General features: G+C 34.1%; 2 protein-coding genes across 6 annotated transcripts; one reads left to right on the forward strand and one right to left on the reverse strand.

Moving 5' to 3' along the window:
- LOC140060586 (uncharacterized) lies at window positions 1-3,881 on the reverse strand. Its single transcript, XM_072106865.1, has 9 exons — window positions 3,809-3,881; window positions 3,250-3,386; window positions 2,970-3,097; window positions 2,635-2,702; window positions 1,710-1,871; window positions 1,489-1,525; window positions 1,095-1,176; window positions 836-991; window positions 1-619 (listed from the first exon to the last, which is right to left on the reverse strand). The coding sequence occupies exons 2-9, from the start codon at window positions 3,372-3,374 to the stop codon at window positions 559-561; spliced, it is 819 nt and encodes a 272-aa protein (XP_071962966.1). The 5' UTR covers window positions 3,375-3,386; window positions 3,809-3,881; the 3' UTR covers window positions 1-558.
- A 150-nt stretch (window positions 3,882-4,031) lies between these two features.
- LOC140060192 (ral GTPase-activating protein subunit beta-like) lies at window positions 4,032-23,511 on the forward strand. 5 transcript variants are annotated; one of them, XM_072106293.1, is made up of 27 exons: window positions 4,032-4,345; window positions 4,554-4,749; window positions 5,109-5,267; window positions 5,393-5,626; window positions 6,486-6,746; window positions 7,068-7,421; window positions 10,780-11,087; window positions 11,517-11,659; window positions 11,832-11,929; window positions 12,041-12,193; window positions 12,360-12,447; window positions 12,545-12,612; window positions 13,225-13,323; window positions 14,380-14,532; window positions 15,064-15,230; window positions 16,403-16,573; window positions 17,071-17,239; window positions 17,559-17,650; window positions 17,750-17,874; window positions 18,220-18,472; window positions 18,654-18,827; window positions 19,316-19,466; window positions 19,830-19,973; window positions 20,126-20,377; window positions 21,276-21,426; window positions 21,690-21,806; window positions 22,093-23,511. In XM_072106293.1, exons 1-27 carry the CDS (start codon window positions 4,133-4,135, stop codon window positions 22,199-22,201), a joined length of 4,602 nt encoding a protein of 1,533 aa, XP_071962394.1. In that variant the 5' UTR covers window positions 4,032-4,132; the 3' UTR covers window positions 22,202-23,511. The 5 variants fall into 5 exon arrangements, with proteins under 5 accessions (XP_071962394.1, XP_071962395.1, XP_071962396.1 ...); XM_072106294.1 differs by having other exon boundaries at window positions 13,225-13,293; XM_072106295.1 differs by having other exon boundaries at window positions 7,068-7,325.
- Window positions 23,512-26,449: the final 2,938 nt, after the last annotated feature.

Consider the following 26,449-nt stretch of genomic DNA (forward strand, 5'->3'; position numbering starts at 1 on the left):
TATACTTGAAGAGTGTTGTTCAAATCAAACATTATATTAATTTAATTATTATAAAAAATAAGTAAAATTCAACTTTTCTTGTTATAACACTGGCCAAAAATTGAGATTAAAAATAAATGTTTTTTTTATAGCACCAATTCTAACTAAGTATGAATAGCTATGACAATCTAGTTGTAATGGCTCTTTGCTATCGTTATTAAGTATTGTTGATATGGGTAACAACCAGGGAAGAGTTAAATTGTAATTTAACTCTTCCCTGGTAACAACTGTATTGTTATGCTAGAAGTACTGTACCCATATTCTTTTTATTTTTTCTACCATTTATCAACTGAAGTTAATATTACCTTACAGTAATTAACGCGCTACCTAGTACCTCTCATAATTGTAACATTATTGTGAGTGTTAATTTCAAACAACAGTATTGTAAACATTATATTTTTTTTATTATTTAGTATTTGTGACAAGACATATTAATAAGTGTTACATTTAAAGACTGTTTATTGCTTGCTGGTAAGAAGATCACATGATTTCGGCGATCATCTAGTGTGATTTGTTGTCTTATAAGAATTTCACAAAATGTTCATTAAAAGATGTCTTCTTAGAATGTTCAACAAGGAGTCTAAAAAACAAAAAAATATAAAGGATTAGGTTTTTTTTACACCTTACTAGGGGGACAAATGAAGTCCCAATCGGGAATGACTCGGGCACACCTGGGACTGACTCAGGGTTCAATTAGACAGAACACTGATAACTGACGAGGGTGTATCCTAATAATAATGCATTGGTAATATGTAATAAGCTTAATTTGGAATTTTATTTGTTTTTAGTCACTTACTTGATCACTGTTTGTTGTAAGCTATTAAATTTAGACGAGCACCCTGTAATATTTAAACTTGGCAGTTCTTTTCCATTAACAAATATTATAACGTATAGTTTAATCAGCTCTCCTCTTTTCATCTTATCAGATATTATTTGATCTGCTGGAGTTAACCTGTTCAAAAAGAGATATGAAGAACAACGGAAGTTAAGTAAAAGTTACTTGGAATAATTGGTAGAAAAATATAAGAAAAATAGAAGAAAGATTGGATACTTACACGTTAACTGGCACCGTTTCTAAGTTAAGTTTACCCTGTAAGTCCATTAAAGCACATTGGGCTAATTTAGAGCCTAGTTTAGCTGTAAATACAAAGATATTAATATTAGGTATATTCAACTGGGATGTTTTGAGCAGATAATCAGCAGAGATATATCTCTTCAAATTCTTTGCTATAAATGTGAGCATTAGAGGTGACCTGTACGCCTACTCTATTGTAGTTTTATATATGTATTTAGGTGCAGGTTTCATTGGCACATTTTGATTTGATGTGTAGTTAATATTGGTACATAGGGGACTCTTTTATAATGGTAGCTCCTTTATACACCACCCCATGAAGGTCAGAGGTTATAGGAATCCTTAGTTATGTAATACTATAGTGTCAACTTCCTTACTTTTCATCGTTAGTCGAGTTAATGTGTTCGCAATTTCCTGAGAACATAAAAATAAAATTATTTTAACCAATTAATAACAAATTACACCAAGAATAAAACAATTATTTGTTTCTATATATATTCTATATATTTGTTTTGATAGCTATTAATTGGAAAGACAGTTTAAATAAAAGATATAATACAGCTTAAGGTTCAATTTCAGTATTCAAGTAAAATCTCACCTCTGTACTTAACACTTGTAGGTTATAGAGGGCACTGTTTGCAACAGTAACCCAATCGGTTACCTCTACCGAATCTAGATGAATTGCATTTTCTTTACAAAATTCAACAACTTTTAATTTCTGGGGAAATTCAGTGTCTGCTGTATCTATGGTTGATCCATTCTACGGAAAAACAAAATTTAAGATTATTCAATTTATTTAAATCTTAGATAAATTTTAATTTTTAAATAATTACATTATTATTATTATTATTTACATTTATTTACCCAGGGTAGCCCAAACAGTTAAGAACTGGTTTCCATTGGGGCCCTGCATTTTACGTACAAAAGCAATAGCACAAAGTTAATGATGTTTGTATTACAATAAAAATATGGAAAAAAAAAAATATTTAAAAAATCAATAAATATACAACAATAACTTCGGATAGAATTACAATTTGAGGGCAACGTAGCTCCTCTCATTTTGAACACAGTAAGGTCTTAATTGTACTTAATGCATTGAATCATACAAATTAGATTTTAAAACATTTACAGACATATATTTGCCCCACTTACACAAAAACTCGTGAGGTAACTTTCCTTTTTCGCAAAAGTGACCTTCAACTTCATAGTTGTTGACTGCCTCGTTTCACGAGTTTGAGGTAATGGAGTGAATAGGTTTGTCATGCCTGGGGGTGCCAAATTGTTGAGACATTTAAAAACCAGTATGGCTTTTTTATATGTGACTCTTTCGGAAAATGGGAGCCAGTTCAATTTTGAATACATATCAGATGATGGGGTAAGAAAATCACCTTTTAATATTATTCTAGCTGCTCTTTTCATACATACATACGGTATGACATCTTTAATGAAGGAATAATGTTATGATATTTTGACGACTTAAGTCGTTTATGGGTGTTCTATAGTAACTCCAGTATTTGTCTCACCTGAAAAGCCAAATAGGCATCTTCAAAGTTTCTTAAACACAAGTGTGACATACCTTTCCAATAATATCCTTTGAACAAATTAGAAACATTAAAAAAAAATGGTGGACTTTTTACATCTGTCTACACTATCAAACTTTGTGACAAAAAAGTGATGTGCCCATATATATGGACATATGATGATGATGTCATAAATCAATACCATATTTGGGCACATCACACTTTTTTTGTCAAAATAGTTTGATAGTGTAGACAGAGCTTAAGAGAGTGAAACTGTAAAAACATAGCTTTTGTACAATGAAAATGTTGGTAATAGATGAATGAATCTATTGATGTACCCTTTTTCCATTGTGAATCCATATCTATTGCAAATTTTGAACATTCTAACGCCTCATTATACTCTTTCAGTTTTGTGTGAACATTTGCCAAGTTACTATAAATAGCAGCAGCAGGTTGACCTTTGACACTGTTTAAGAAAAAAGTTAAAAAAAATTATTATTGATACAATCATAGTCAATATAGTTACTCAACGAGTAAAATGAATAGTTTAAAATGTTGCGGCCTCTATTTTACAGTGGTGTTTGTTCGTTTTTAGCATGAATCCAATCAATAACCTACCCAAGTTTGAGCGCTTTTGTGTAGTACTCTACCGCCTTTCCGTATTCTTTCATTTTGAAGGCTTCATTGCCTGCTTTTTTACATTCAAGCACCTTGTCTACATTATTATTGTCTGCTGATGTCATTTTTCTTTTAATCTGGAAATATATGAAATAAAAAGAATTTATTACTTTTTTTAAACATTTTATTTTTAGTTGAATGTAGGCATTATTATACAACTCAAAATGGTCAGTCTGAGTATTGGTGGGACCCTGGGGCCCTGTGCAGATGACGGACCTACCACCCATGCTAGCCTCTAGATAGGGCCTTCCTAGCAAGTGCCAAGGCCTACTACTTCAGAATAGGGCTAGGCAGGATGGACGGCAGGCTATCTAGATAGGCCTACCTAGGCCTAGGCCTAGCTAGGCCCTAGGTATATTAAAAATAAAATAGACTGGCCTGCTGCTAGCTAGCTAAAGTAAGTAGAATGGGCTAGATAGGACGTCTCTAGCAGAGGCTGTGCCTAGTAAGATAAATCCTTAATTACGTACAAATTGTATTAAGAAAAGAACATTCTTACATTATTAAAAAAAACGCAAAACAAATCTGATAATTTTTTTTTTTCTTCAGAACAGCTGAGTTCTCCAATGTTATTGTCTATTCAACCAACTACCGTACCCAGATAACCATTATTTTGTAAATTATTACATAGCCTCTATATGTACGGGGCAGTGCAAATATCTTTAAGGTTTATTAACTGATAGAGGGCGTCAAACACTTGGAGTAAACAAAAAAAATAAAAACAAGGGGCTGGGTCGCAAAATCTCTTTCCTGGAAGTTGTAAATTTAATTTATAGTAGGCCTAGCCTAGTGAAGAAAACGGTGGTAAATGACTTCATGAACAATGTATTCGGAATGGGCTTCTTTGCAGGCTACCATTGAAAACGAATCAAATTATAAAAGTGTTTTACACAGCTACTCAGCAGGCGTAGGCCGAGATGTTGCCGTGTCCGTTGTACGACAGCTCGCCGATCGACTGTCTATCAATGCGGCTTCGAAGCATGACCCCCTGCCTAGCAATCTTGAAACCGAAAAACAAATTGAATGGACGATGGAGGTAAGTTTTTCTGTTATACTTGTGACAGTTTAATGAAACATGTAGTTGCAGGCCTTAATAATAATAGGCTAGATTTAATTAAATATAAAATATTACAATTTATTGTATATATTATTTATTATTATTAATATTAATATTATATATTCACAGGTGCCTAGTATTACTATTTGTAATTGATGAGTAATTGATTAATTTTGTTTACCAACAGGTTATTTGTTTCGGGCTCAGCCTTCCTCTCATTGAAAATGAAACAATCCGAGACTGCGTGAACATTTACGTTGAATGGCTCACTGCCCTCACAGTCCCAAAACCCTCCGTGCCACCCTGTATTGTAAACGATCCAAACCCATATGTGCAAAAGATCTTTCGACATTTTGTTAATCTTTTTAAACCGCGCGACAGAGGTAAGTCTAGAATTATATTGGAAATATTCTTTTTTTCAAACCAATAATTAGAAAACTAACCTTGACAGTTTCGCTGTCCTGATCGGACAGCTTCTTCAGAAATAATGACTGTCAAGGTTAGTTTTCTAATTATTGGTTTGAAAAAAAGAATATTTCCAATATACTTATACCTACAAACCAGATGAACATTTTCAATTAAGTCTAGAATTGTTTAACAAATTCCCAATTTAATTTTAATACTAAATAGTGCTCTAAACAAAATAAAATGTGATTCTTTTCATTTTTACCATACTGAAACTGTGCCTGTGTTTTTAAACACAGCCAAAGATTATGTAAAGGTTGATACCATTATTCTTTAGGGGATTCCAGCAAGCAGATTGTGTTGTGTCATCGAGTTTTAAGGACTGTTCAAACAACTGCAAAACAGAGTGGAAAATTCACAAGACAAACGTGGGAAATTCTGCTACAATTTCTACTCACTGTCAACGAGACGATACTGTCGCCACCGATAGTAGCAGGTAGGAACGTTGGAGTCATTTTCATGCGAAGTGATCCATGAAGATACTCTATAGGTCAGCCAATTCACCAAAACTTGAACAAACTTTGTACAAAATATTAATAATAAAATACTTTGTTTTTATAGGAAGTTTATCCGAGCAATTGTGTGATCGTCTACTTAGTGTTCTATTTGAGCTCTGGCTTTTGGCGTGTACAAGATGTTTCCCGTCACCATCTCTCTGGCGTACCTTCCGTGAATACTGCGTAGCATGGCGTCATCACACTGCATTAGTGGAGCAGTGGAACCGGGTCAACCAAGTATTAACATCGCATTTGCTAAAAATACTTTATGGTCCAAACTTCCCAGAACTTAAAATTAGTAAGAATTCTATTATTTTTTTAAACAATAATTTTATTACTGTAGTTTATAAGAGATAATTAGAGATATGGATATAAATGATAAAGGTATTTAAAGCCCCATTCCCTACGTTTTTTAGATCTAATTTAAGATCACAAACTATATTTAATGTAAAAATAATACTATATGGTCCTATTGCGATAACTTTTTCGTCTTTAAACGGTTAAAAATGTGAAAAATAAATTGATTCTAATAATTATAGCGGCCCGCTATAAATCCCAAAATGCATTCCGCGCGGATTGATATTTTTGTTTTTCACCTGTAATTCGCCCACTTTTCGATCGATCGTGAAGCCAAAACAAATGGAAGACTCCTAACTTTTCAGCGAAAATACCGGGTTTTCCCCAATTTGTATCAACGGAGTCTGGCAAAAATAGAAAGACAATTAATGCAGCAACTATACAACGTCAGGCTAGGTATATAGCTAGCGTACGATGTTCGTACGTTATCGATGTTTACCAGCTAGGCCTACAAAATTAAGCCTAGCTAGGCTAGGCCTAAGACCGTCCACGAGAGGTCGATTGCCGCGAGCTAGTGCATTGTTTCTCACTTTTTATCATAATTTACCATAAAACGTACATTTAAGACAAGGAATGACATGGTTTAATGTTTTTAAAGTGATATATATGTATTATTTTCCGAAAAACGTCCAAAATTGCAGGGAAGGGGTCTTTAATCTAGTCCTCAAGCTTAACCAGATCACAACCATGTCCAACAATGCTTAACATCGGTAATCTAATGAAAGGCGGTGTTTCAGCTCTGTATGGTTAGTAAATGGCATTCTGTCTTTAATAAAAAGTGAAGCCCTCAATCATTTCAGATGAGGAAGATGCTTTGATAGTACCAACAGACATGGACAACGCTTGCATCGCTCAGACTTGGTTCAGATTTCTGCACATCTTATCCAATCCAGTCGACCTTTGCAAGCCTAAAGTGGTTAGCCAAACACCTATGTTTATCCAAGCAGCATTTAACAGTGAGGAGGTTATTGATCCAAATCAACACCCGTGTCTAAGTGCTTTGCCGAAAAACTTTCTGCTCGCAATGAGAGGCATTGCAAATCTTTCCGATGCTTTTATTGGTGAGACCTAATAACTTCATTACTTTTTTAAACATTTAGTAAAACTTTAAAAAAAAATGTTATACTGTACAAAATATTTAAAGATTGGTAAAACTATAATTGTATTTTTGTATGTATTTTATTCTATTTAAAAAAAATGATATTTCTCTTTTGGATAAATAGATTAATGAAAATGAAAAATGTGTATGACCCAGGGAAGAACAACCATGAGTTGATCGTGGCCCCATGGATAAATAAAGTTGGATTTTATTGTATTCATAATAATACTTCATAACTTTAAATGTGTATATGACTGTAAGTTGTTGTTTTGGTATTTCATAGGTGAGGCTGATAGAGGTGTACCTGGGGATATGAACTCACAGAACAAGACCCCACCTCCGACATCAAAAGCATCCAAAATAAACCACTCCACTTCAGTGTACCATAAACCCAGCAAATCAGTTACCCCTTCTCCACAGCTAACCCCCACCCCCGAAGGAGCAAATTTGACCCAATTACTACAGATGGAAAAGCGGTCACAGTGTAATAGTTTACTACACTTGTTTGGTGCATGGCTGTTTGAGGGTGCCGTTTCTGGATGTAAGTTTCACTCGGTTAAGCATGGTGAAGGGAGTATTGGGGGTAGTAAACCTCGCCGCGTCCATTTTGCTGTCTCATCATCTGAATCACCCCATGGTATGTATTTTCACAAATTATATAATCTACTAATCATTATAATAATCATAATTAATTAATAAATAGATTCTGAAGTATAATAATAATACATGGTTCCCAAAAATAAAAAAATAATAAAAAAAGATTAATGCTAGCTAAATTAATCCAGGTTATAGGTTAATTTAATGTGTGTATGTCATAACAAATTAATTTTTACAATTAATAATATTGTATTTATAGCTTTCAATATAACCAATGCTTTCCTCCTTGTTGCCTCTTCTGTTAACCATTTTGAGATTGAGGTTTATGAATATATATTTAAAAAATATCTGTTATGCTTACTCATTCAAAAACAAAGAGTTCAACTACTAATGCTACAACCCCTACTGTCAATGTATACGGTGCACGGTACCACCGCTCAAATTTGTTACCGCTTTTTCTTACCTAACCTTTTCAGGTCTCATGGCCCTTAAGGCTGCAGTGGTAACTGCATTTGAATCAGTGTAAAATTACTTCATTCCTCAGCAGTTTTTAAATACAGGGATACCTGAATAAATCTATGCAAAATACCCTTTTACGTTCTGCCTAAAACACAGTACAAAACTCTAAAAATAATTGGATCATTTTTTACTGATTTTTATTACAATGTTTTCCTGTTACAGAATCCTATTGGCATGGGGAAGAACAGATATATATGAAAGGAAAAAGTTTATATTTTGTTAAATAATAATTTTGTTTAGAAAACAGCAGCATGAGACAGTGCATGTAATTGCATTACCCCCTTTGTTATTTCTGTTTTATGTTTATTTTAATCCTTTAATTGCATTTACTCCCTCTGTTTTGTTGATTTTGTTGAGTTGAATCCTTCTCTTTGATTTTGTCTTGATATTTTCTCCTATATTTCTTTGTTTTCCTTAAAATAGTTGTAGAACATGAATAATTAACAAAATTAACTTCATTATGTAATAATGATTAATATTTGCTGTTTCCATTTGGGACATTCTTAATGTAAACGGCAGACTATTATTACAGAATAGAGGAGACAAATTTTCATAGTTGTCAAGTTTTTAGTTTAAAACCATGTTCTTGCACACATCTGCTTTCTAATCCAATCTGAACAATAAATCCTGTGTAGTACTGTGGCAAAACCCTACTTCAAAACACACACGCTTTTTCGTAAAATCCAAAACCGTGCCTGATTAAATAAGCCTCTAGACACCTAGAGTGAGTCGCGCTAGGGAAGTGGGGTGAAGGGCTCTTATTGGTGAAAGTGTTCTTTTACTTTTGAGTGTGCTTATCCAAGCTAAGGATTCTTATTTAAGTAGAACTCCTATTCAAACGAGTATGGTTTGTTTTGTGTTTCTGTGCACTGTTTTTATGCTAGTACTATAAACATACCTGTATACAGTACTAACTAATTTTTTCACTCTGTAAGAAAATTGTCTAAGAATCAATTTTGTAATGATATGTCTGCCTTTTGAAACAAATGTCCCAATACAACATAAATAAAGATAATTACATTTTATCAATAATTATATATTATAATATTAAGTAATTTTAAAATAAACTAATTTCGATCGCTCTTGATTTTGTAATTTAATTTTAAAAACTAACACCCCTAATATTGAACATTTTTAACAAACTTTTAAAAAAATGTAGACAAATTACTTGAGGCCAAATTCTTAATTTTATAAAATTTCATTTATCATTTAACACTAAATTTTAATACATTTTGGTTTTTGCTAATTGATCATTGTGCTTTATCATTTTGATTTTATTAGCTTAATTTTCAATCATATCAGTTTAATATTTGTTTAATAAAATCTCAATTTTATTTTTTATCAATTCATTTTTTGTTAATCCAAGTGAATTTTCATTAAACATGATAATCAATATCTATTAATAATTAATATCATTAATATTACATTTTTTTCTGCTTCTGTTCTTCAGCATCTATGGGTGAGTTTAATTCTTTTCCAATCAATACTATTTTTGGTTTTTTAATTTTATCCAAGTCATTCAAAAAGTTTTAATTTGCCTTCATCTAGATAATGATTACTTTCATGTTTATTTGTTCCATTTTCATTACTCCACTGTATCTAGTTTTTAGGTTAAACATTTTAAAGAATAATTAAAGAATTTTGGCACACAAACATGTGTGGATGTATACTAATTTCCATATCTATATCTATACTGTATCTGAAGACGTCTAGGGATAGATTGTAAATGTGGATGAGAAAAAAAAAACTAAATTATGGGTATCCTTCCTTGGGTGAATGATGTGTTGATATGAGGCTGTGAAGAAGGTTTTAAATTAAGCTGTAAAGTTTGGGGGAAGTAAGTATTTGAGGGTGGGTGTCCCTGTCAACCTCTTCTCTTTAGTTTCATGTGTAGATTTGCTTTTTATTAAAATACTGGAAGTTATTATTTAATATTTTCATTGTCATGTGCATGTACTTATTGCTTAATTTAAATATTTAATGCATGTAGCAGCTATTATAACTATTACTATTAACAGCTATAATTAATGTTGTTGTTTGGTGTAGTTTGTCGCCAGATATGCAGTTGGCAATTTACTATCTTACATATGAACATGTGCTTGTGTTCTAATTTTTAATTAAAGCTGACACAAATCTGATATTATTTTTAGCAATCATTCAAGTGATTTATTTATATTAGAAGATGTTAAAACAAGATATAAAATAATGCCCATGTAAATTTCCCAGGGTAACCTTATTCCGCAGGTTAAGCCTATTGTCCAGGGTAAGCTTATTTCCCAGGGTAAGCTTATTCCGCAGGTTAAGCCTATTGTCCAGGGTAAGCTTATTTCCCAGGGTAAGCTTATTACTCAGGGTAAGCTTATTGCCCAGGTAAGCTTATTGCCCAGGTTAAGCTTATTGCCCAGGGTAAACCTATTGCCCAGGGTAAACCTATTGCCCAGGGTAAGCTTATTGCCCAGGGTAAGCTTATTGCCCAGGGTAAGCTTATTACCCAGGGTAAGCTTATTGCCCAGGGTAAGCTTATTGCCCAGGGTAAGCTTATTGCCAGGGTAAGCTTATTACCCAGGGTAAGCTTATTTCCCAGGGTAAGCTTATTACCCAGGGTAAGCTTATTGCCCAGGGTAAGCTTATTGCCCAGGTTAAGCTTATTGCCCAGGGTAAACCTATTTCCCAGGGTAAGCTTATTGCCCAGGGTAAGCTTATTACCCAGGGTAAGCTTATTTCCCAGGGTAAGCTTATTTCCCAGGGTAAGCTTATTTGCCAGGGTCAGATTATTTCCCTGCATGGGCTTTCCTCCAGAGTTTTCCCAGGGTGAGTTATTCCTCAGTGTATTTACCCATATTAGTACGGTAATAATTTTTTTTATTCAACTTTATTAGGTCGTTTGGCAAAGGAGCGTCATTCAATTGCGACACCCGATTCCCATCGTATGAGTGGGCGACGTGCAGCTCAAGCTGCTGAAATCCGCAAAGCATCAGAAATATTACCTTCTGACATAACTGCTATCTTGTCACCGTACAAACGACATGACATATCAGAATCGCCGAATAATTACGAAGCGGGGAGAGCAGAGGCTTGTGGTGCTCTGTGTCGTATATTCAGTAATTACAACCAAGGAGAAAGCATACTGCCTGTGTATTTGTCACGATTTTATCTGACTTTGAGTCAAGGATTAAAAATAGATGAGGTATCTCTTTCAGTATTGTTTTTCTATTTTATTGAATTCTGTTTTTTGAAGCAACAATGTGGCACTACTTCCAAGATACCATAACTTTCAAAGTAACAACATAGTTCAAGCAAGGCAATCTAACAACAGGACACTGAGCTCGCTTTGCCAAGATAGGAACTTGTAACAGTCCTTTGATCTTATGTCTGGCTGCGACAATAGTACTGTACTATCTACATATTCTCCGCGACCTGCCGTGTTTGTTAAGGGGAAACTGATGGTGTCGCAGCCACAGATAAACCTTTGATCTCCGGAGCTCAGCATCCTGTTGTTAAATTGCTTTGGTTCAAGTAGTAACATGCTCCAAGTAAGAGTCTGTCTGCCACACCCCTAAAAAGGGGATGGTTTATTACCCTAAAATTGAACATTTCTTTTATCTTTTTTTTTTAGACGGTCAGCGGTTTGGTAATGTCCAGTATACTGTACAATTCACAAGATCTGTTTCGAATCGATTTGAAGGGTGTGTCACTTGTTCTTCCTCATTTCATCTCAGCCCTTGAAATGGTGCTTCCGGAAAAGGAACTGAAATTTAAGTGAGTTCTTATCTTTATTCATAAAAATGTATTACATTTTATACTAGATCACTGAAAACTGTTTGGATTATGTACGGCTGCTTAATGTGTCCCTGATTGTTTAATTAGGTTCCTCTGGTTCCCAGAACAAAACATAATTATTATGTAGAATTTCATCATTTTTATTTTTCAGGTCGATCGTTTCTCAGCAACAGCTACGACAAGCGTCAATCCATCTCCTTCTATCTATGTTATGTATACCACATCATTTTAACACACTGTCTATGATGGGTAAGTTCTTCTTAAAGGTGACAGACGATCTTAAACTTGTGCCAACACAGTTTTCTAAAATCATGACACATGTTTTTATCATTTTTTTTGCTCATTCTTGTTTAACTTTAGATTTAATGACTGGTAAACCAATGAGAACCTCCGGTATGTTTGGAGAGAATGAAAAAGTAATGACATTCAGGTCACTGAAATTGGAGATTGTAAACCTCATGATAGGAGCACTGCAGTGTGAGCTGGATCCTGTTAATACTCAGATGCTTCTTGGTAAGGATAGTAAATGCACAAATATGGTAGTGATATGCTTAATATTGTAGTGATATGACGTCATCATGTCCATATATGGCACATTACATTTATTTGTCACATAAAGTTTTATAGTGTAGACAGAGCTTAATAAATATTATTTCAAATGCCATATTGCATTTTTTAGGTGCAATCCACTTGTGCATCTTGGACTCGTCACTTTGTGAAGATATTGAAGCGAAAGAAGAACAGAAAAAGAAGGAGGATTCTCACAAGTATGATTTATAAATTACTGTTTAATCACAAATTAAATTCATGTCCTATTTTTTTATTTTATATATTAAATTTTTTTGTAATTGTTCTTTTGATCAGAGATCTAGGTACCACTATTTTGGAAGAGGTGATGGAGAAACAAAACAACCAATCAGAAAACACAACAAGTAAGATTATGATTGTTCTAAATAAGGATGGTATCTCTACCAATCAGTTTCTTCAAAGCATGTCATGTGCTCGATTTGCCCGGTTGCTATAGTAACATTAATAGTTTATTTAACCTTTCAAAATAACTATCACTGTATAATTTATTTGAGTTATGTTATTTATGAGTTATTTTTTTGGCATTCATTAATAATATTGATTATAGAACATGCATTTAAATATTAATTTTTAATATCTTCATTTTTAATTATTTTTTTCAATATTCAGTTACATTTTGCATTTGTCACATATTATAATAGTAGAATATGAAAAATGAATGAAAGTTATATAATTCAGATTTTTTAATGTACTTTAAAAGCCATTCTATATTTTTAAAATCATGGTTACCATTTTTGTAATGTACTCAGTTTTATGCTCCTCAACTATTTAATATAATATTTGTAATTGTTCATCTTTCCATATAGTTGGTAATCTTTCATATTTACATTTCATAATACTTAACCTCTTTAATATTTTTCTTACAAATAGTTATCATTTTTATCATATTGCATTTTTACTCATATGCACATTTTAGTATTTTATTCGGTTTTTTCTCATACGATTTTTATTTACAGATAAAGTGTTCCTGACCCACCAACGTAGCAGTAGCGAGCCTATCGTGGATTTGAAACCGCTTACAAGTGGTAGGAGTCATCCAGTTGGCCCCTACCTTGGTACCGATTCTTGTAATTTCGGCATGCAGCATGGCCCATTGTTGATCTAGGCCTAAGCAAATCGTTGCTTAACCTGCTGATAGCCTAACTAACCACTGCTGCCGAACTTACAAACTTATGCCTAGCCCTCTTATGAATCGGTCACCATGATAAGCAATAGTTATAGCCTTAAATATCCTAAAATTATAATTGTGAACACAAAAAGGTGCATAGTTGAAACCAGTTTGTAACAGAGTACTGTTGCCCAACCAATCTGGTGTTGCAATTTAGAACTTATGTCTGCCTTACCTCCCCACTGTACACCCATTTTTTAAAATCTAAATATATTTTTTATTATATTCTTACCATATTAAACAATAAAATTCCCACCTATTGCAATCTGGTGAGTTGTTCTGAGGAATAGGAAATTGAAAAACTATTGAATGGAAAATTGTTCTAAAAATAAAATGTGTGGTTTATTCAATACTGTATTCATTAAACTAATCATTTTGCCATTTATATTGAAAACATTTATAAAATTGCAATAACCTTATTAAGAAAACAGTGTTTGATTATACACTTTTATCTTATTTAATTCATTTATTTTTATTGAGGTTTTTCAACATAATAAATACTGCATGCGGATTTGAATTTTCATTGCATGTTAAAACTAATAAATTTCATATTTCTAATAATTCATTGATTAATTTCTAACATAATAAAAGTGTTATTTTAAACATTAAAATAGTATGAATGTAACTTCAAAGTTACGAGGGTACATTTTGAGAATTCTCAAATTGTGTTCTGGCTCTTTTTTGAAGTGATATTCATATTCAATCTAAATATTATTGCATAATGTTATTTAGATATTTACCAGTCTATATTTATATACTGCTTAAATAATATATATAATATAAACATTTTATCCAACTTTAAAATAACGTTAAACAAAAATGTTAACTACATAGCAATAATATATGGTAGAAATCACAGCAAATATAAGTATCTCATCTATACCATAATTACAATATGATTTTTTAATATGCTTTTTTTATTATTTTAAAACTATTAAAACAGACACTTCTTGGAGGATTTTTGTGCGTTGTACCCATCTTGTATGTCAGCGTTTAATGTCAGTTTGGTCGACAAGCGAATACAAGTATTACAATGTATCCCTGGCAGCGTTAGAACTTCTATCAGGCCTAGCCAGAATAAATACATGTGTAGAAGGTTGGTATCTATTTTCGGCTAAATTTGGGATAATTCATGACCTATTTGTGGTAATATTTTATTTTATTACCCAGCGTACTGTGTCTCTACTGCAAAAACCCAAATAAGGTAAAAAAACCATGAGATATAAAAGCAACAGAACACTTAACCATGCGTGTCTAAACGCTGGAGTTTTGCTAAGTAATGTGAAAGGGGTATTATTTTGTTATGTGATAGCTGTTAAGCTCTGTTTACACTACCAAACTTTATGTGACAACAAAATGGGATGTGCCCATATATGGACGTGATAATGTCATATCACTACCATATTTGGGCACATCACATTTTTAGTCGCATGCAACGCGACTCTACAGCTCACTATGACGGTCGGTCGGTCGGTTGGTAAACACTAACTCAAATTTGAGCACGCGACTTCAGCCATGTATATGGCCTTGTTTTGTGACATAATGATTGATAGTGTAGACAGAGCTTTTGATTGTGGACAAAAAAAAACAATTTACAGTAAATTTTCTGTATTTTTGTACATTTCAGATCAGTTAGAATGCAAACGTGCTGTTCGCTGGATATGTGAGCATATCGTGCATCTTTGTAGTAAACCATCTCCGCAGCATTCAAAGATTCTGCATTCTATCATAGTAGCCGCATTCCAGTGTTTGACTGTCTGGATTGTCAACCATGAATATCTTCTGAAAGACAAGGTACTTGTATTCAAAGAGCTAGGTGGTACAATGGTATCAATCAGAAGGATCGTAGATAGCAATCATAAGATCCCTACCTGTATAGGGAATGTTCCATTTCCTTTCGAGGGATGCCCATATTTGGGAATGATGGGACTCTATGATATGATCAACACAGAAATGATCAACAACTCTTTACTGAATAGTGTACAGGTTTCTTCATCGTGCACATGTATGTAGATACACAGGACCATGTCCCATCTGAAGAACAAGAAGAATGAGAGTAAAGGAATAATTGCATATAATAACTAGAGGGTACTCCAAGAGTACAAACCTCCGTCTACTGTAAAATTCCCCTACATAAAATGCCCCCTGAATATTTTTTTTTTACATTTTTTTTTATTAGTTCTAAGTGTAAATATGTTAACTGCACACTACAAAGTTGTGGATGACAGTGTGGTGTAATGGTTATGTATCCAGCCTCTCACAGTTGACATCGCTGGTTCAAGTCCCACTGAGGGTTTTTTTTTTTTATTATTTTTTTATTTCTTTTTTTTTAGTTTTTTGTGGACCTTGATCTTTGACCCTGACCCTTCAAAATATAACCACAATTATATGATGTGTCATCGATCATTGTGGCTCAGTTTGGTGAGAATCGGATAAAAACTGTGGTCTCTAGGCAGTAAAATAGTTTTTTGTTAGTTGTGACCTTGACCTATGACCTTTTCCCCTCAAATTCGAACTCGTCCGAGCTTTTAGGGCATAGATCATTGTTGCCAAATTTGGTGAGAATCGGATAAAAACTGTGGCCTCCAGGCTGTTCACAGACACACACACAAACACACAAACACACACACACACACATACAGGGGTGAAAACATAACCTCCTTGGCGGAGGTAATAATAATAATGGTAGTCTTATATAGCACCTAATACAATGTTTCTAAATGCTTTACACACAAAATGACCCATACTAATATCCTAAAATAACCAAAAAAACAAAGAAAAGCAGAGGAACCATTTACACCGCTCTGTTCTCCAGCACTTTAAAACTTCCATATGAGAGCTCGTCAGAAACAGTATTCACAGGAGCTCGAGTTTATACAGGTAGATAGACGTGACTCATAGACTATCAACACCATTGTTTGTTATGTGTTGCATGTAAAAATTATTGATGGTTTTTTTTTTTGTAGGAATGTTTGCACTGTGTTTTAGAAGTGATTGAGCTTGGTATATCAGGTAGCAAGTCACGACCCAAGGGATGTGTTCCTCCGGTTTATAAACATGAGAAGGAACTGAAACCAGCATCAATGAGGGTGAAGGACGCTGCAGAGTCTGTGCTTGCTTGTCTACTCAATCATGTGGTAAATTGTTACTCGGAAAAATTTGCCAATTATAGTACTGTACTTGTTTTGTTTGTATGTTAGCATGATAGCGCCTACAATTTTCAAGTTACCATTCTGAATTTTTTGGTGTAAATAGGTATATACTCACAGAACATGCCTATTGGAATTCAAGAAAACCTGTTCATTAATAACTTCACAAATAAAAAAAAATAAAGTAAAAAAAATGTATCTTTCAACATTTTGCCAAGTACTACTATCATTTTATTATTTATTTTCCTCAAAATAGAAAGGCAGTGATGTCTCTTTAGATAAATTATTGCAAAAACACGTTCATTAGCTTTGAGGCCATTTAGATTAATTTGATGTGTAAATATAACTGTAATTTAAATCTTAATCCTTGTCAAGAGAACCGAGAAGGAGATTGAGCTCTGCCAACTAACTAATATTACAGAATGCTATCCCAAAGTGAAAGCAGTAATATTTATTTATATTTGGTTTATTTTGATGTTTTTTAGGGAAGTTTCCCCTCTCCGATGGGTCCTTCATCTGTTGTATCCTTGCTGGACGAGGAATCCATCCTGAAGTTGGTGAAGGAGAAGTCGTCTAATGTGACATTCAAGTATTTTGTTCTGGAGAACAACACACTGCTAGCCATTCTAGAACACCCTGTGGCAGAAGAAAAACGTATGTTTAATTTACTTTAACTTTCTAAAGCTCTGTCCACACTACCAAACTACTTTGACAGAAATGTGTGATGTGCCCAAATATAATATCATCGTGTCCATATATGGGCACATCACATTTTGTTGTCACATAAAGTTTTATAGTGTAGACAGAGCTGAAGAGAGCTGTTTCAAATAAAGTTTTCTATTCTTTTCCCCTCTTCTATATTTAGGAAAAGTCATCCATCTTTAAGTACTAAATCTAATTTGCAAATTCTCATTCCATCAAAGCTCTAAGCATTTTATCGTCTTAATTACATTTTACATTGGTTTTTTTCCAGATCCTCTTCCTACTGCCACCATACTTCTTCGCGGTCTGATGGGTCGTCATGCATGGGTTGTTCAACAACGCCATTGGCCGAAATCGGAGAAAGTAAGAAACATTATTTTTATCAAGAAGTTGTGTGTATTTTTGTTCTAGTCTTTTAAACATTTTTAATATAATTCTGTTCTACTGTACCTATTAATTTAGGAGGCAGCGCAAGAACGTTTAAAATATCCAGCCCGCCCTCAACCAATGGACAATGTTGGCACTCATCATGAAATCACATCACGAAACTTTCCTGAAATGGTCGACAAAATCCAGCTAACAAATGCGTAAGTAAACATCAACATTCATCATTAAAATTTTGTAGTGTAGTACTACACATTTTGGGAAATAAATTTGGATCTCTTATAAGTGAAAGATTTTTACGATCGTCCTAAAGAAAATTATAAGAAAAATATTATACATATAGTCTATGAAGAATTTGATATTTAAAAAAAAATATTTTAGTTAGTTAGTGTTCGGAAACAATTGCTAATGAAGAACCAATGCTCTGCCAAAACAGTGTTTTATTTTTGTTTATTACATACCATATTAAAAGTCTTTTAGTCAGAAATGATAGATTTCATCTTTCATCATAAAATTTTAATAGTTTATCAATGACTTTTATTGCATAGTGATAGAAGTATTCCAACAATGTCGAACATTGAAACGGAACAATCAAAAACGGACCATGAAGCTTTGAAAGTTTTACTAGAAAAACAGATAAAATATGAGGAATGTGTGAAATCATCAGCAGAAGATGAGCTGGCTAATGTTGCCTTCCCAAACCCTAGGACAGAAGCCAAACCTCCTAGGCCTAAACAAGAGTTTAGCCCTGCTAGGCTACTGTTATCACACCTTGGATTTCTCACGTTAGGTACATTAAAAGTAAGTATTTTCCAAACCCTGTATGATGTATTAATACAATGTAGGCTTCATTTGGCTATGAAGCTATAAAGTGTAATAGCTGCATGGTTTTACCAAGGGAGTTGTAATTAATTAGTTACTAATCTAATTACAACTCCCTGGCTTACCTCACTAAACTAATTCTATCTAAATTTACAACCAGGAACCAGCTAATAGCTCTGTACCGCCTTCATTAGTCATGTTAGACTCCACACAGCCTGGATTTGAAACAGATTTAGAATTATTGGACAGTATACCATGCAGGACATTTGACACTGGCTTTGTATTCTATGTAAAGTCTGGACAGAGGACACCAAATGAAATACTAGCTAATGTGGTAAGAAAAATAGATCAGTTTCTGTACTGTACTGTAGCTAATAAGCTAGTTCATCTTCATTATTTATTATTATTATTACATTTATTTTCTCCACTCTTACACTATCAAACTAGTTTGACAAAAAAAGTGTGATGTGCCCAAAATATGGTAGTTATATGCCCAAATATGGTAGTGATATGACATCATCATGTCCATATATGGGCACATTTTTTTGTCACATAATGTTTGATAGTGTAGACAGAGCTTAACAAGTGATCTTTTCCTTTTTTCCTCTAATCCAATTTTCATTTCTTTGATATCATCTTTGGTCATCTTCTTACGCTTACCAACAACTTCTAAATTCCAAGCTCTCTTTTCTTGTTCCTCTTCATCTCTTAAAACATGTCAATCTAGAGTACAATTGTTTCCATCAAATTTTAATGTTGTGATATAATTATGATGATAGAATTTAATTGTTTTCCCTTTCTTCATGTTTTCTTCTACATCAGTTATCCAGTGCAACAGTGCCCCCACACTTTCTGGAGTTTCTTAATAATCTCGGCTGGCCGGTTGACATAGCAACACATGCTGGATGGTCAGGTCATATCAGCACAAGCTGGAAGATGGAAGATTCTGAGATCATTGGTTCAAGTTTTGGTAGTATGTTATTAACCTTCACTGTCACCATTTGTTTTCAAAGTACTTAAAGTTAGTGAAAATATTATCCAAGTTTGTTATTGCTAATTGCATGCTTGTATCGCCAACTATTTGTGTACCATGTTGGGCACTGTTATCCCCTGTTGTCAATAAAGAATAATAATAATAGGTATGGCTATAAAAAAGGAAGGTATAACTTGGTACTTAGTGCATTGATCCCTTTGCAGCTCAAAGGTGAAGCCTCAGAGCCAAAATTTTCAAAAACGTAGAAAAGTGAGAAAACACAAGGGTGCATTAAAACGTGTGAATATAATAAATAAAGTATGTAGGTAAACATTAACTCCTAAATGTGATTATTTCACATAGATATAGATGCATATGTAGATCATGGAGGCAGTCTGTACAATGGCCAGCATCAGGTTCTTTACTATGCTGACAGCACATCAGAAATGGCATTTGTAGTTCCTTCGCAACGGGTCCACAGTCTTGATAGAAGCCATTCTGTCGAGGGTAAGCCTCAAATGTTATTATTGTCTTTTCTGTAAGAATTTTGTATCATACTATAAGGCACTTTATTTAGTACCAAATGAACAGTTTCATTTACGATAGTTTATTGTTTATACATGGGCTTATTTTATACAAATATATCCGCCTTATTTCAGCCCTTGATCAACCATCTGGTAAGCAAAACCTATCACCTTATGGATCCAAGAGTCTACCACTCTACCAAAATCCTCAGCAGAGACCTTTGACCCTTGACCTGCCTGTGGAGAATACAGCCCCAGCCCAGATCAGCCCTAGCCTAGACAAGAAGAGGAAGCTATCCACGAGAGCAGGCATGATTGGAGGTTCGCATATGAAAGTGCTGGTTGTCTGCTTGGAGTGCTTGGCTGATGCAGACACATTCCCTATTAGTAAGTTATTTTATTTTTTATTTTCTGTTCGACAAACAGTGTTTTTAAAAGCATTTAATACCTTTAATATGTTATTATATTAGACTATTTACCCTCTAATAATAGATTAACTTAAATACATGTGGATTTATTTATAACCATACAGACTTTATTTTAATGCAGCCATTGAATTGTTGTCAGGCCCAGGGGTATTGTTTGATATCATGATAATCCATTTAAAATTGACTTCTTTTTATTGATAATCTTCTCAAGATTTAAAACAACTTAAAGCAATTATGAAGAGTAACAGTAAACAGATTTCATATTTGAGTATCTCGGCCTATTGGCTTAAGACTTGGCTACCCTTTCAGTGTAGACCTACAATTGCTTAGGAAAAATACATGTATTCATTATGTTTGTCTCAAGTAACAATAAACCATCTGTTTAAATTAGTTGTCATGTGCTATCAACATAGATAATACTAATACAGATAGCCAACCCTAGAGTATCTATCTAAGCCCACCTAAGAAAATCTATAAGCCCACCTAAGATAATCTATAAGCCCACCTAAGATAATATATAAGCCCACCTAAAAGATATAAGCCAACCTTAGAGAATCTACAGTATAAACCCACCATAGAGTATCAATAAGCCCACCATAGAGAATCTATAAGCCCACCTAAGAGGATGTACTGTATAAGCCCACCTAAGATAATCTATAAGCCCACCATAGAGTATTTATAAGACTAATGGTTACCCTACTTCCAAATATTAGTTTTTCTACAATACAATTAATGTGTGTGATAGACATATAGAAACTTGTCCCTTTTACTCAGGGGGAGTAAATATGGTTTACTCATCTGAAATGTTCATCCTTTGTGAGACCAAAAGGAATTTAATAATACCACTGTTTTCACAGGTGAACTATTGACTGAAACCAGTACTGGCCTAGAATACCTGCAAGGCAGCAGTAGTAGCTCATTGAGGAGTGGACGAACCAACGATCAAGTGGCCATCATCTTTATACAGCCATTGAAGAGCGGCCTCTATAGGATACAGTTACAAGGATCGTTAGTGAAACTTCTCTATCAGTTTTATCAGTCAAAATAATATGATTGTTTGTATTGGTGAATTAAGGTCAAAATATTAAATTTTAGATTACATTTCACAGAAATTGCTGAAGTATTCTCATTTTTCACCCACTTCTAACCAAATTAGAACTAATATAAATTCATTATTAAAGTGTCACCTGTATCATGCACCTGTCTACATAGTAAATATTATATTATGAAAATTATTATTACATTGTCTAATATATGTATTTTTTTTGCAGTGCTTTAAACACTAACCCATTAGTTGATGGTATGGTTGTAAGTCGGCGTTCACTTGGTACTTTGGTGCGACAGACGTGTATTAATATATGCAATAGAAAACGGCTAGAATGTGATATGTACGTATAGATAATTTTACATTTTGATAACTCCACCACAAAATAATATGATAAATTGAAAAACAGAAATTGTGAGTTTGAATTTTACACTGTTAGTTGCTTTATCCTTATTTCTGATGGCGATGGGTAAGTATTTCTTATTTTATACTGGTTAACCTCTTCAATAAAAAGTATATAAAAACACCAACACCTCTGTCAAAACTATGTAAATTAAAATAAATGTTTCTATATCTAACTATTGTAAATTTTGAAATGATTTATATTTTTATTTAATTTTATTTTCAAGGCATTGTCCGCCTCATGTTAAACGACGTCAAAAGATACAGGAAATGGTGAATAAATATCGCAGGCGTTTGACGTCGCCTCAATTTTACACGCACCTTTTTATGGACTGACAGTTTGGATGTAAATTCTGCAAATTGGATAGACTAGATGATGAGGTGATTGCTTGTCTGCAAGTGAGAGGAAAAGTTGGTAATATATTTGAGAAAAAAAAGTGTCTTTTGAAGAATCAGTTCCAGTTCTAAAGTAGAATTCCGGTGAAAATTCAGAGGACATCCCTGTCAAGTGCATATCCTTTGTAGAGGAGATACTTCTATTTAGTGGCTATCCCTACCTTAGTCTATGTTCTAGACAGCAATTTACTTAATGTTGATAAAAAGAATAAACATTTTACCATGTTATATATATATATATACTTGATCTGGAATCATTGTGAACAAAATTCACAACGCGGCACTCGTAAAGAATTATCAACATAAAGAGAAACAATAATTAGAGGCAAGTCTACCCCTGTAGATATGTATAAATATGAATGTACTTAATAATATTGTTTAATATAATCCCATGAGTATAATCCCATGCTCAAGTATAATCCCATGCTCGAGTGTAATCCTATGCTCGAGTGTAATCCCATGCTCGAGTGTAATCCCATGCTCGAGTGTAATCCCATGCTCGAGTGTAATCCCATGCTCGAGTGTAATCGCATTCTCGAGTGTCATCCCATTCTCGAGTGTAATCGCATTCTCGAGTGTAATCGCATTCTCGAGTGTCATCCCATTCTCGAGTGTAATCCCATACTCCCAAGTATAATCCCATGCTCGAGTATCCCACCCATTTTAGGCTATATTCATTCAAGCACAAGACTTTGGTAAATCCACTGCCTCAACCCTCTCATTTTTGTTTGATTTGTTGAATTTTTGAACCAAGCCCTCTAAACTAAATTCTCTTTTCTCAATGACGATAATGAAAATAATTGTTAAATGTAATCAAATTGAGAGGAACTATACTCGGTGATAAAGGGTAGTGGTAACATTAATTGTTATAATATTGATTATGAACATACTGATAATGAATATAATATTAATTTAAAGTTTTTATCTGGAACAAAATAATGTTGTTTATTGATCTAAACAATTGTTATGTAAATAAAATCACATGATCACATCAATGTATGTTGAATGGTTTGAATGCTACGACACATTCGGTCGTTCATTGTGAAAACTCTGGCTTTAATTAGTTTACTCACATAATACTATTAATATTAATTTATTATATAATTATGAATATTAAGCATTTTAAATTAATTTGTATTGTTTTATAATTGTGTATTATCAAGTCAGCTATGTTAAAATGTATATATTACATACCTCATTTAATTCAAATCGTGTATATTTCCGATATCAATAAATGGAAATATTTTTGTCAGAATAAATTAACTTTTTTTCAAATAAACAAATTTGTCGATTTGTCGTTATACATGTCGATATTTGGCCATTTTTTGAAAATTTCCCTGTTTAATATAATCCCATGCTCGAGTGTAATCCCATGCTAGTAATTTTTTCGAAAAATGGCCTAAGTAGCCACTTTTTTTTAAATTCAACTATTATGCGAAAATAGTGCCATATATTGTGTTATCATCATCTTATAGAGCCATAGTAACTATAGTTATGTCAAAAAATAAAAAGTTCGAAATTTGGTCAATTTTCGAAAAATTTCCCTGTACTATAGTACTACATAATTGACATGCGCAGAACCCGATATTCGACTGCGCATGTTTATTATGCTAAAGTAACTATTTATGTCAAAAAATAAAAGGGTCGAAAAATGGCAATTTTTCGAAAATTTCCCTGTACTTTAGTACAGGGATTTTTTCAAAAAATAGCCAAATTTCGACCTTTTTATTTTCCGATAAAACTGTTTACTATAGCATAATTTACATGCGCAGAACCCAATATTCGACTCTGCGCATGTTTATTATGTTATAGTAACTATTTATGTCGTAAAATAAAAGGGTCGAAAAATGGCAATTTTTCGAAAATTTCCCTGTACTATAGTACACAGATTTTTCAAAAAAAAAGCCAAATTTCGACCTTTTTATTGACTTAGTCGATTGACTGATTGATTGATTGACTTAGGCGATTAACTGATTGATTGATTGACTTAGGCGATTAACTGATTGATTGACTAAGGCGATTGATTGACTTAGGCGATTGACTGATTTATTGACTTAGGCGATTGATTGACTGATTGACTTAGGCAATTGATTGACTTAGGCGATTGACTGATTGATTGACTTAGGCGATTGATTGACTTAGGCGATTGACTGACTGACTGACTTAGGCGATTGACTGACTGACTTAGGCGATTGACTGACTGAGGCAATTGACTGACTGAGGCGATTGACTGACTGAGGCGATTGACTGACTGACTGACTTAGGCGATTGACTGACTGAGGCGATTGACTGATTTATTGACTTAGGCGATTGATTGACTGATTGACTTAGGCAATTGATTGACTTAGGCGATTGACTGATTGACTGACTTAGACGATTGACTGACTGACTGACTTAGGCGATTGACTGACTGACTGACTTAGGCGATTGACTGACTTAGGCGATTGACTGATTTACTGACTGGCTGACTTAGGCGATTGATTGACTTAATGACGATTAACTGATTTATTGACATAGGCGATTGATTGACTTAGGCGATTGACTGATTGACTGACTTAGGCGATTGACTGACTGACTGACTTAGGCGATTGACTGACTGACTGACTTAGGCGATTGACTGACTGAGGCGATTGACTGACTGAGGCGATTGACTGACTGACTGACTTAGGCGATTGACTGACTGAGGCGATTGACTGACTTAGGTGATTGACTGACTTAGACGATTGACTGACTGACTGACTTAGGCGATTGACTGACTGACTGACTTAGGCGATTGACTGACTTAGGCGATTGACTGATTGACTGACTGGCTGACTTAGACGATTGATTGACTTAATTACTGACTTAGGCGATTGATTGACTGACTGACTTAGGCGATTGACTGACTTGGGCGATTGACTGATTGACTGACTGGCTGACTTAGGCGATTGATTGACTTAATGACTAACTTAGGCGATTGATTGATTGACTGACTGACTTAGGGGATTGACAGATTGACTGACTGACTGACTTAGGCGATTGACTGACTGACTTAGGCGATTGACTGACTTAGGCGATTGATTGATTGACTGACTGACTTAGGCGATTGACTGACTGACTTAGGCAATTGACTGACTGACTGACTTAGGCGATTGACTGACTGACTTAGGCAATTGATTGACTGACTGACTTAGGCGATTTACTGACTATCTTAGGCGATTGATTGACTGACTGACTGACTTAGGCGATTGATTGACTGACTGACTCTGCGCATGTTTATTATGCTATAGTAACTATTTATGTCACAAAATAAAAGGGTCGATTGACTTGATTGATTGACTTAGGCGATTGACTGATTGATTGATTGACTTAGGCGATTGACTGATTGATTCATTGATTGACTTAGGCGATTAACTGATTGATTGATTGACTTAGGCAATTGACTGATTGATTGACTAAGGCGATTGATTGACTTAGGCGATTGACTGATTGATTGAATTAGGCGATTGATTGACTGATTGACTTAGGCAATTGATTGACTTAGGCGATTGACTGATTGACTGACTTAGGCGATTGATTGACTTAGACGATTGACTGACTGACTGACTTAGGCGATTGACTGACTGACTGACTTAGGCGATTGACTGACTTAGGCGATTGACTGATTGACTGACTGGCTGACTTAGGCGATTGATTGACTTAATTACTGACTTAGGCGATTGATTGACTGACTGACTTAGGCGATTGACTGACTTGGGCGATTGACTGATTGACTGACTGGCTGACTTAGGCGATTGATTGACTTAATGACTAACTTAGGCGATTGATTGATTGACTGACTGACTTAGGGGATTGACAGATTGACTGACTGACTGACTTAGGCGATTGACTGACTGACTTAGGCGATTGACTGACTTAGGCGATTGATTGATTGACTGACTGACTTAGGCGATTGACTGACTGACTTAGGCAATTGACTGACTGACTGACTTAGGCGATTGACTGACTGACTTAGGCAATTGATTGACTGACTGACTTAGGCGATTTACTGACTATCTTAGGCGATTGATTGACTGACTGACTGACTTAGGCGATTGATTGACTGACTGACTCTGCGCATGTTTATTATGCTATAGTAACTATTTATGTCACAAAATAAAAGGGTCGATTGACTTGATTGATTGACTTAGGCGATTGACTGATTGATTG

This window comes from Antedon mediterranea, chromosome 10 (genome assembly GCF_964355755.1).
Source record: "Antedon mediterranea chromosome 10, ecAntMedi1.1, whole genome shotgun sequence".
Classification (NCBI taxonomy): Eukaryota; Metazoa; Echinodermata; class Crinoidea; order Comatulida; family Antedonidae; genus Antedon; species Antedon mediterranea.

What these genes read in the sequence shown, in the direction of transcription:
- LOC140060192 (XM_072106293.1), top strand. Translation starts at nt 4,133, where the DNA reads ATGTATTCGGAATGGGCTTCTTTGCAGGCTACCATTGAAAACGAATCA. An exon ending in ATTGGCCGAAATCGGAGAAA is followed by an intron (nt 17,651 to 17,749) that starts GTAAGAAACATT and finishes CTATTAATTTAG; the next exon opens with GAGGCAGCGCAAGAACGTTT. An exon ending in TCACGTTAGGTACATTAAAA is followed by an intron (nt 18,473 to 18,653) that starts GTAAGTATTTTC and finishes ATTTACAACCAG; the next exon opens with GAACCAGCTAATAGCTCTGT.
- LOC140060586 (XM_072106865.1), bottom strand. Translation starts at nt 3,374, where the DNA reads ATGACATCAGCAGACAATAATAATGTAGACAAGGTGCTTGAATGTAAA. An exon ending in AACTCGACTAACGATGAAAA is followed by an intron (nt 1,177 to 1,488) that starts GTAAGGAAGTTG and finishes TTGTATTTACAG; the next exon opens with CTAAACTAGGCTCTAAATTA. An exon ending in TTACAACAAACAGTGATCAA is followed by an intron (nt 620 to 835) that starts GTAAGTGACTAA and finishes TTTGTTTTTTAG; the next exon opens with ACTCCTTGTTGAACATTCTA.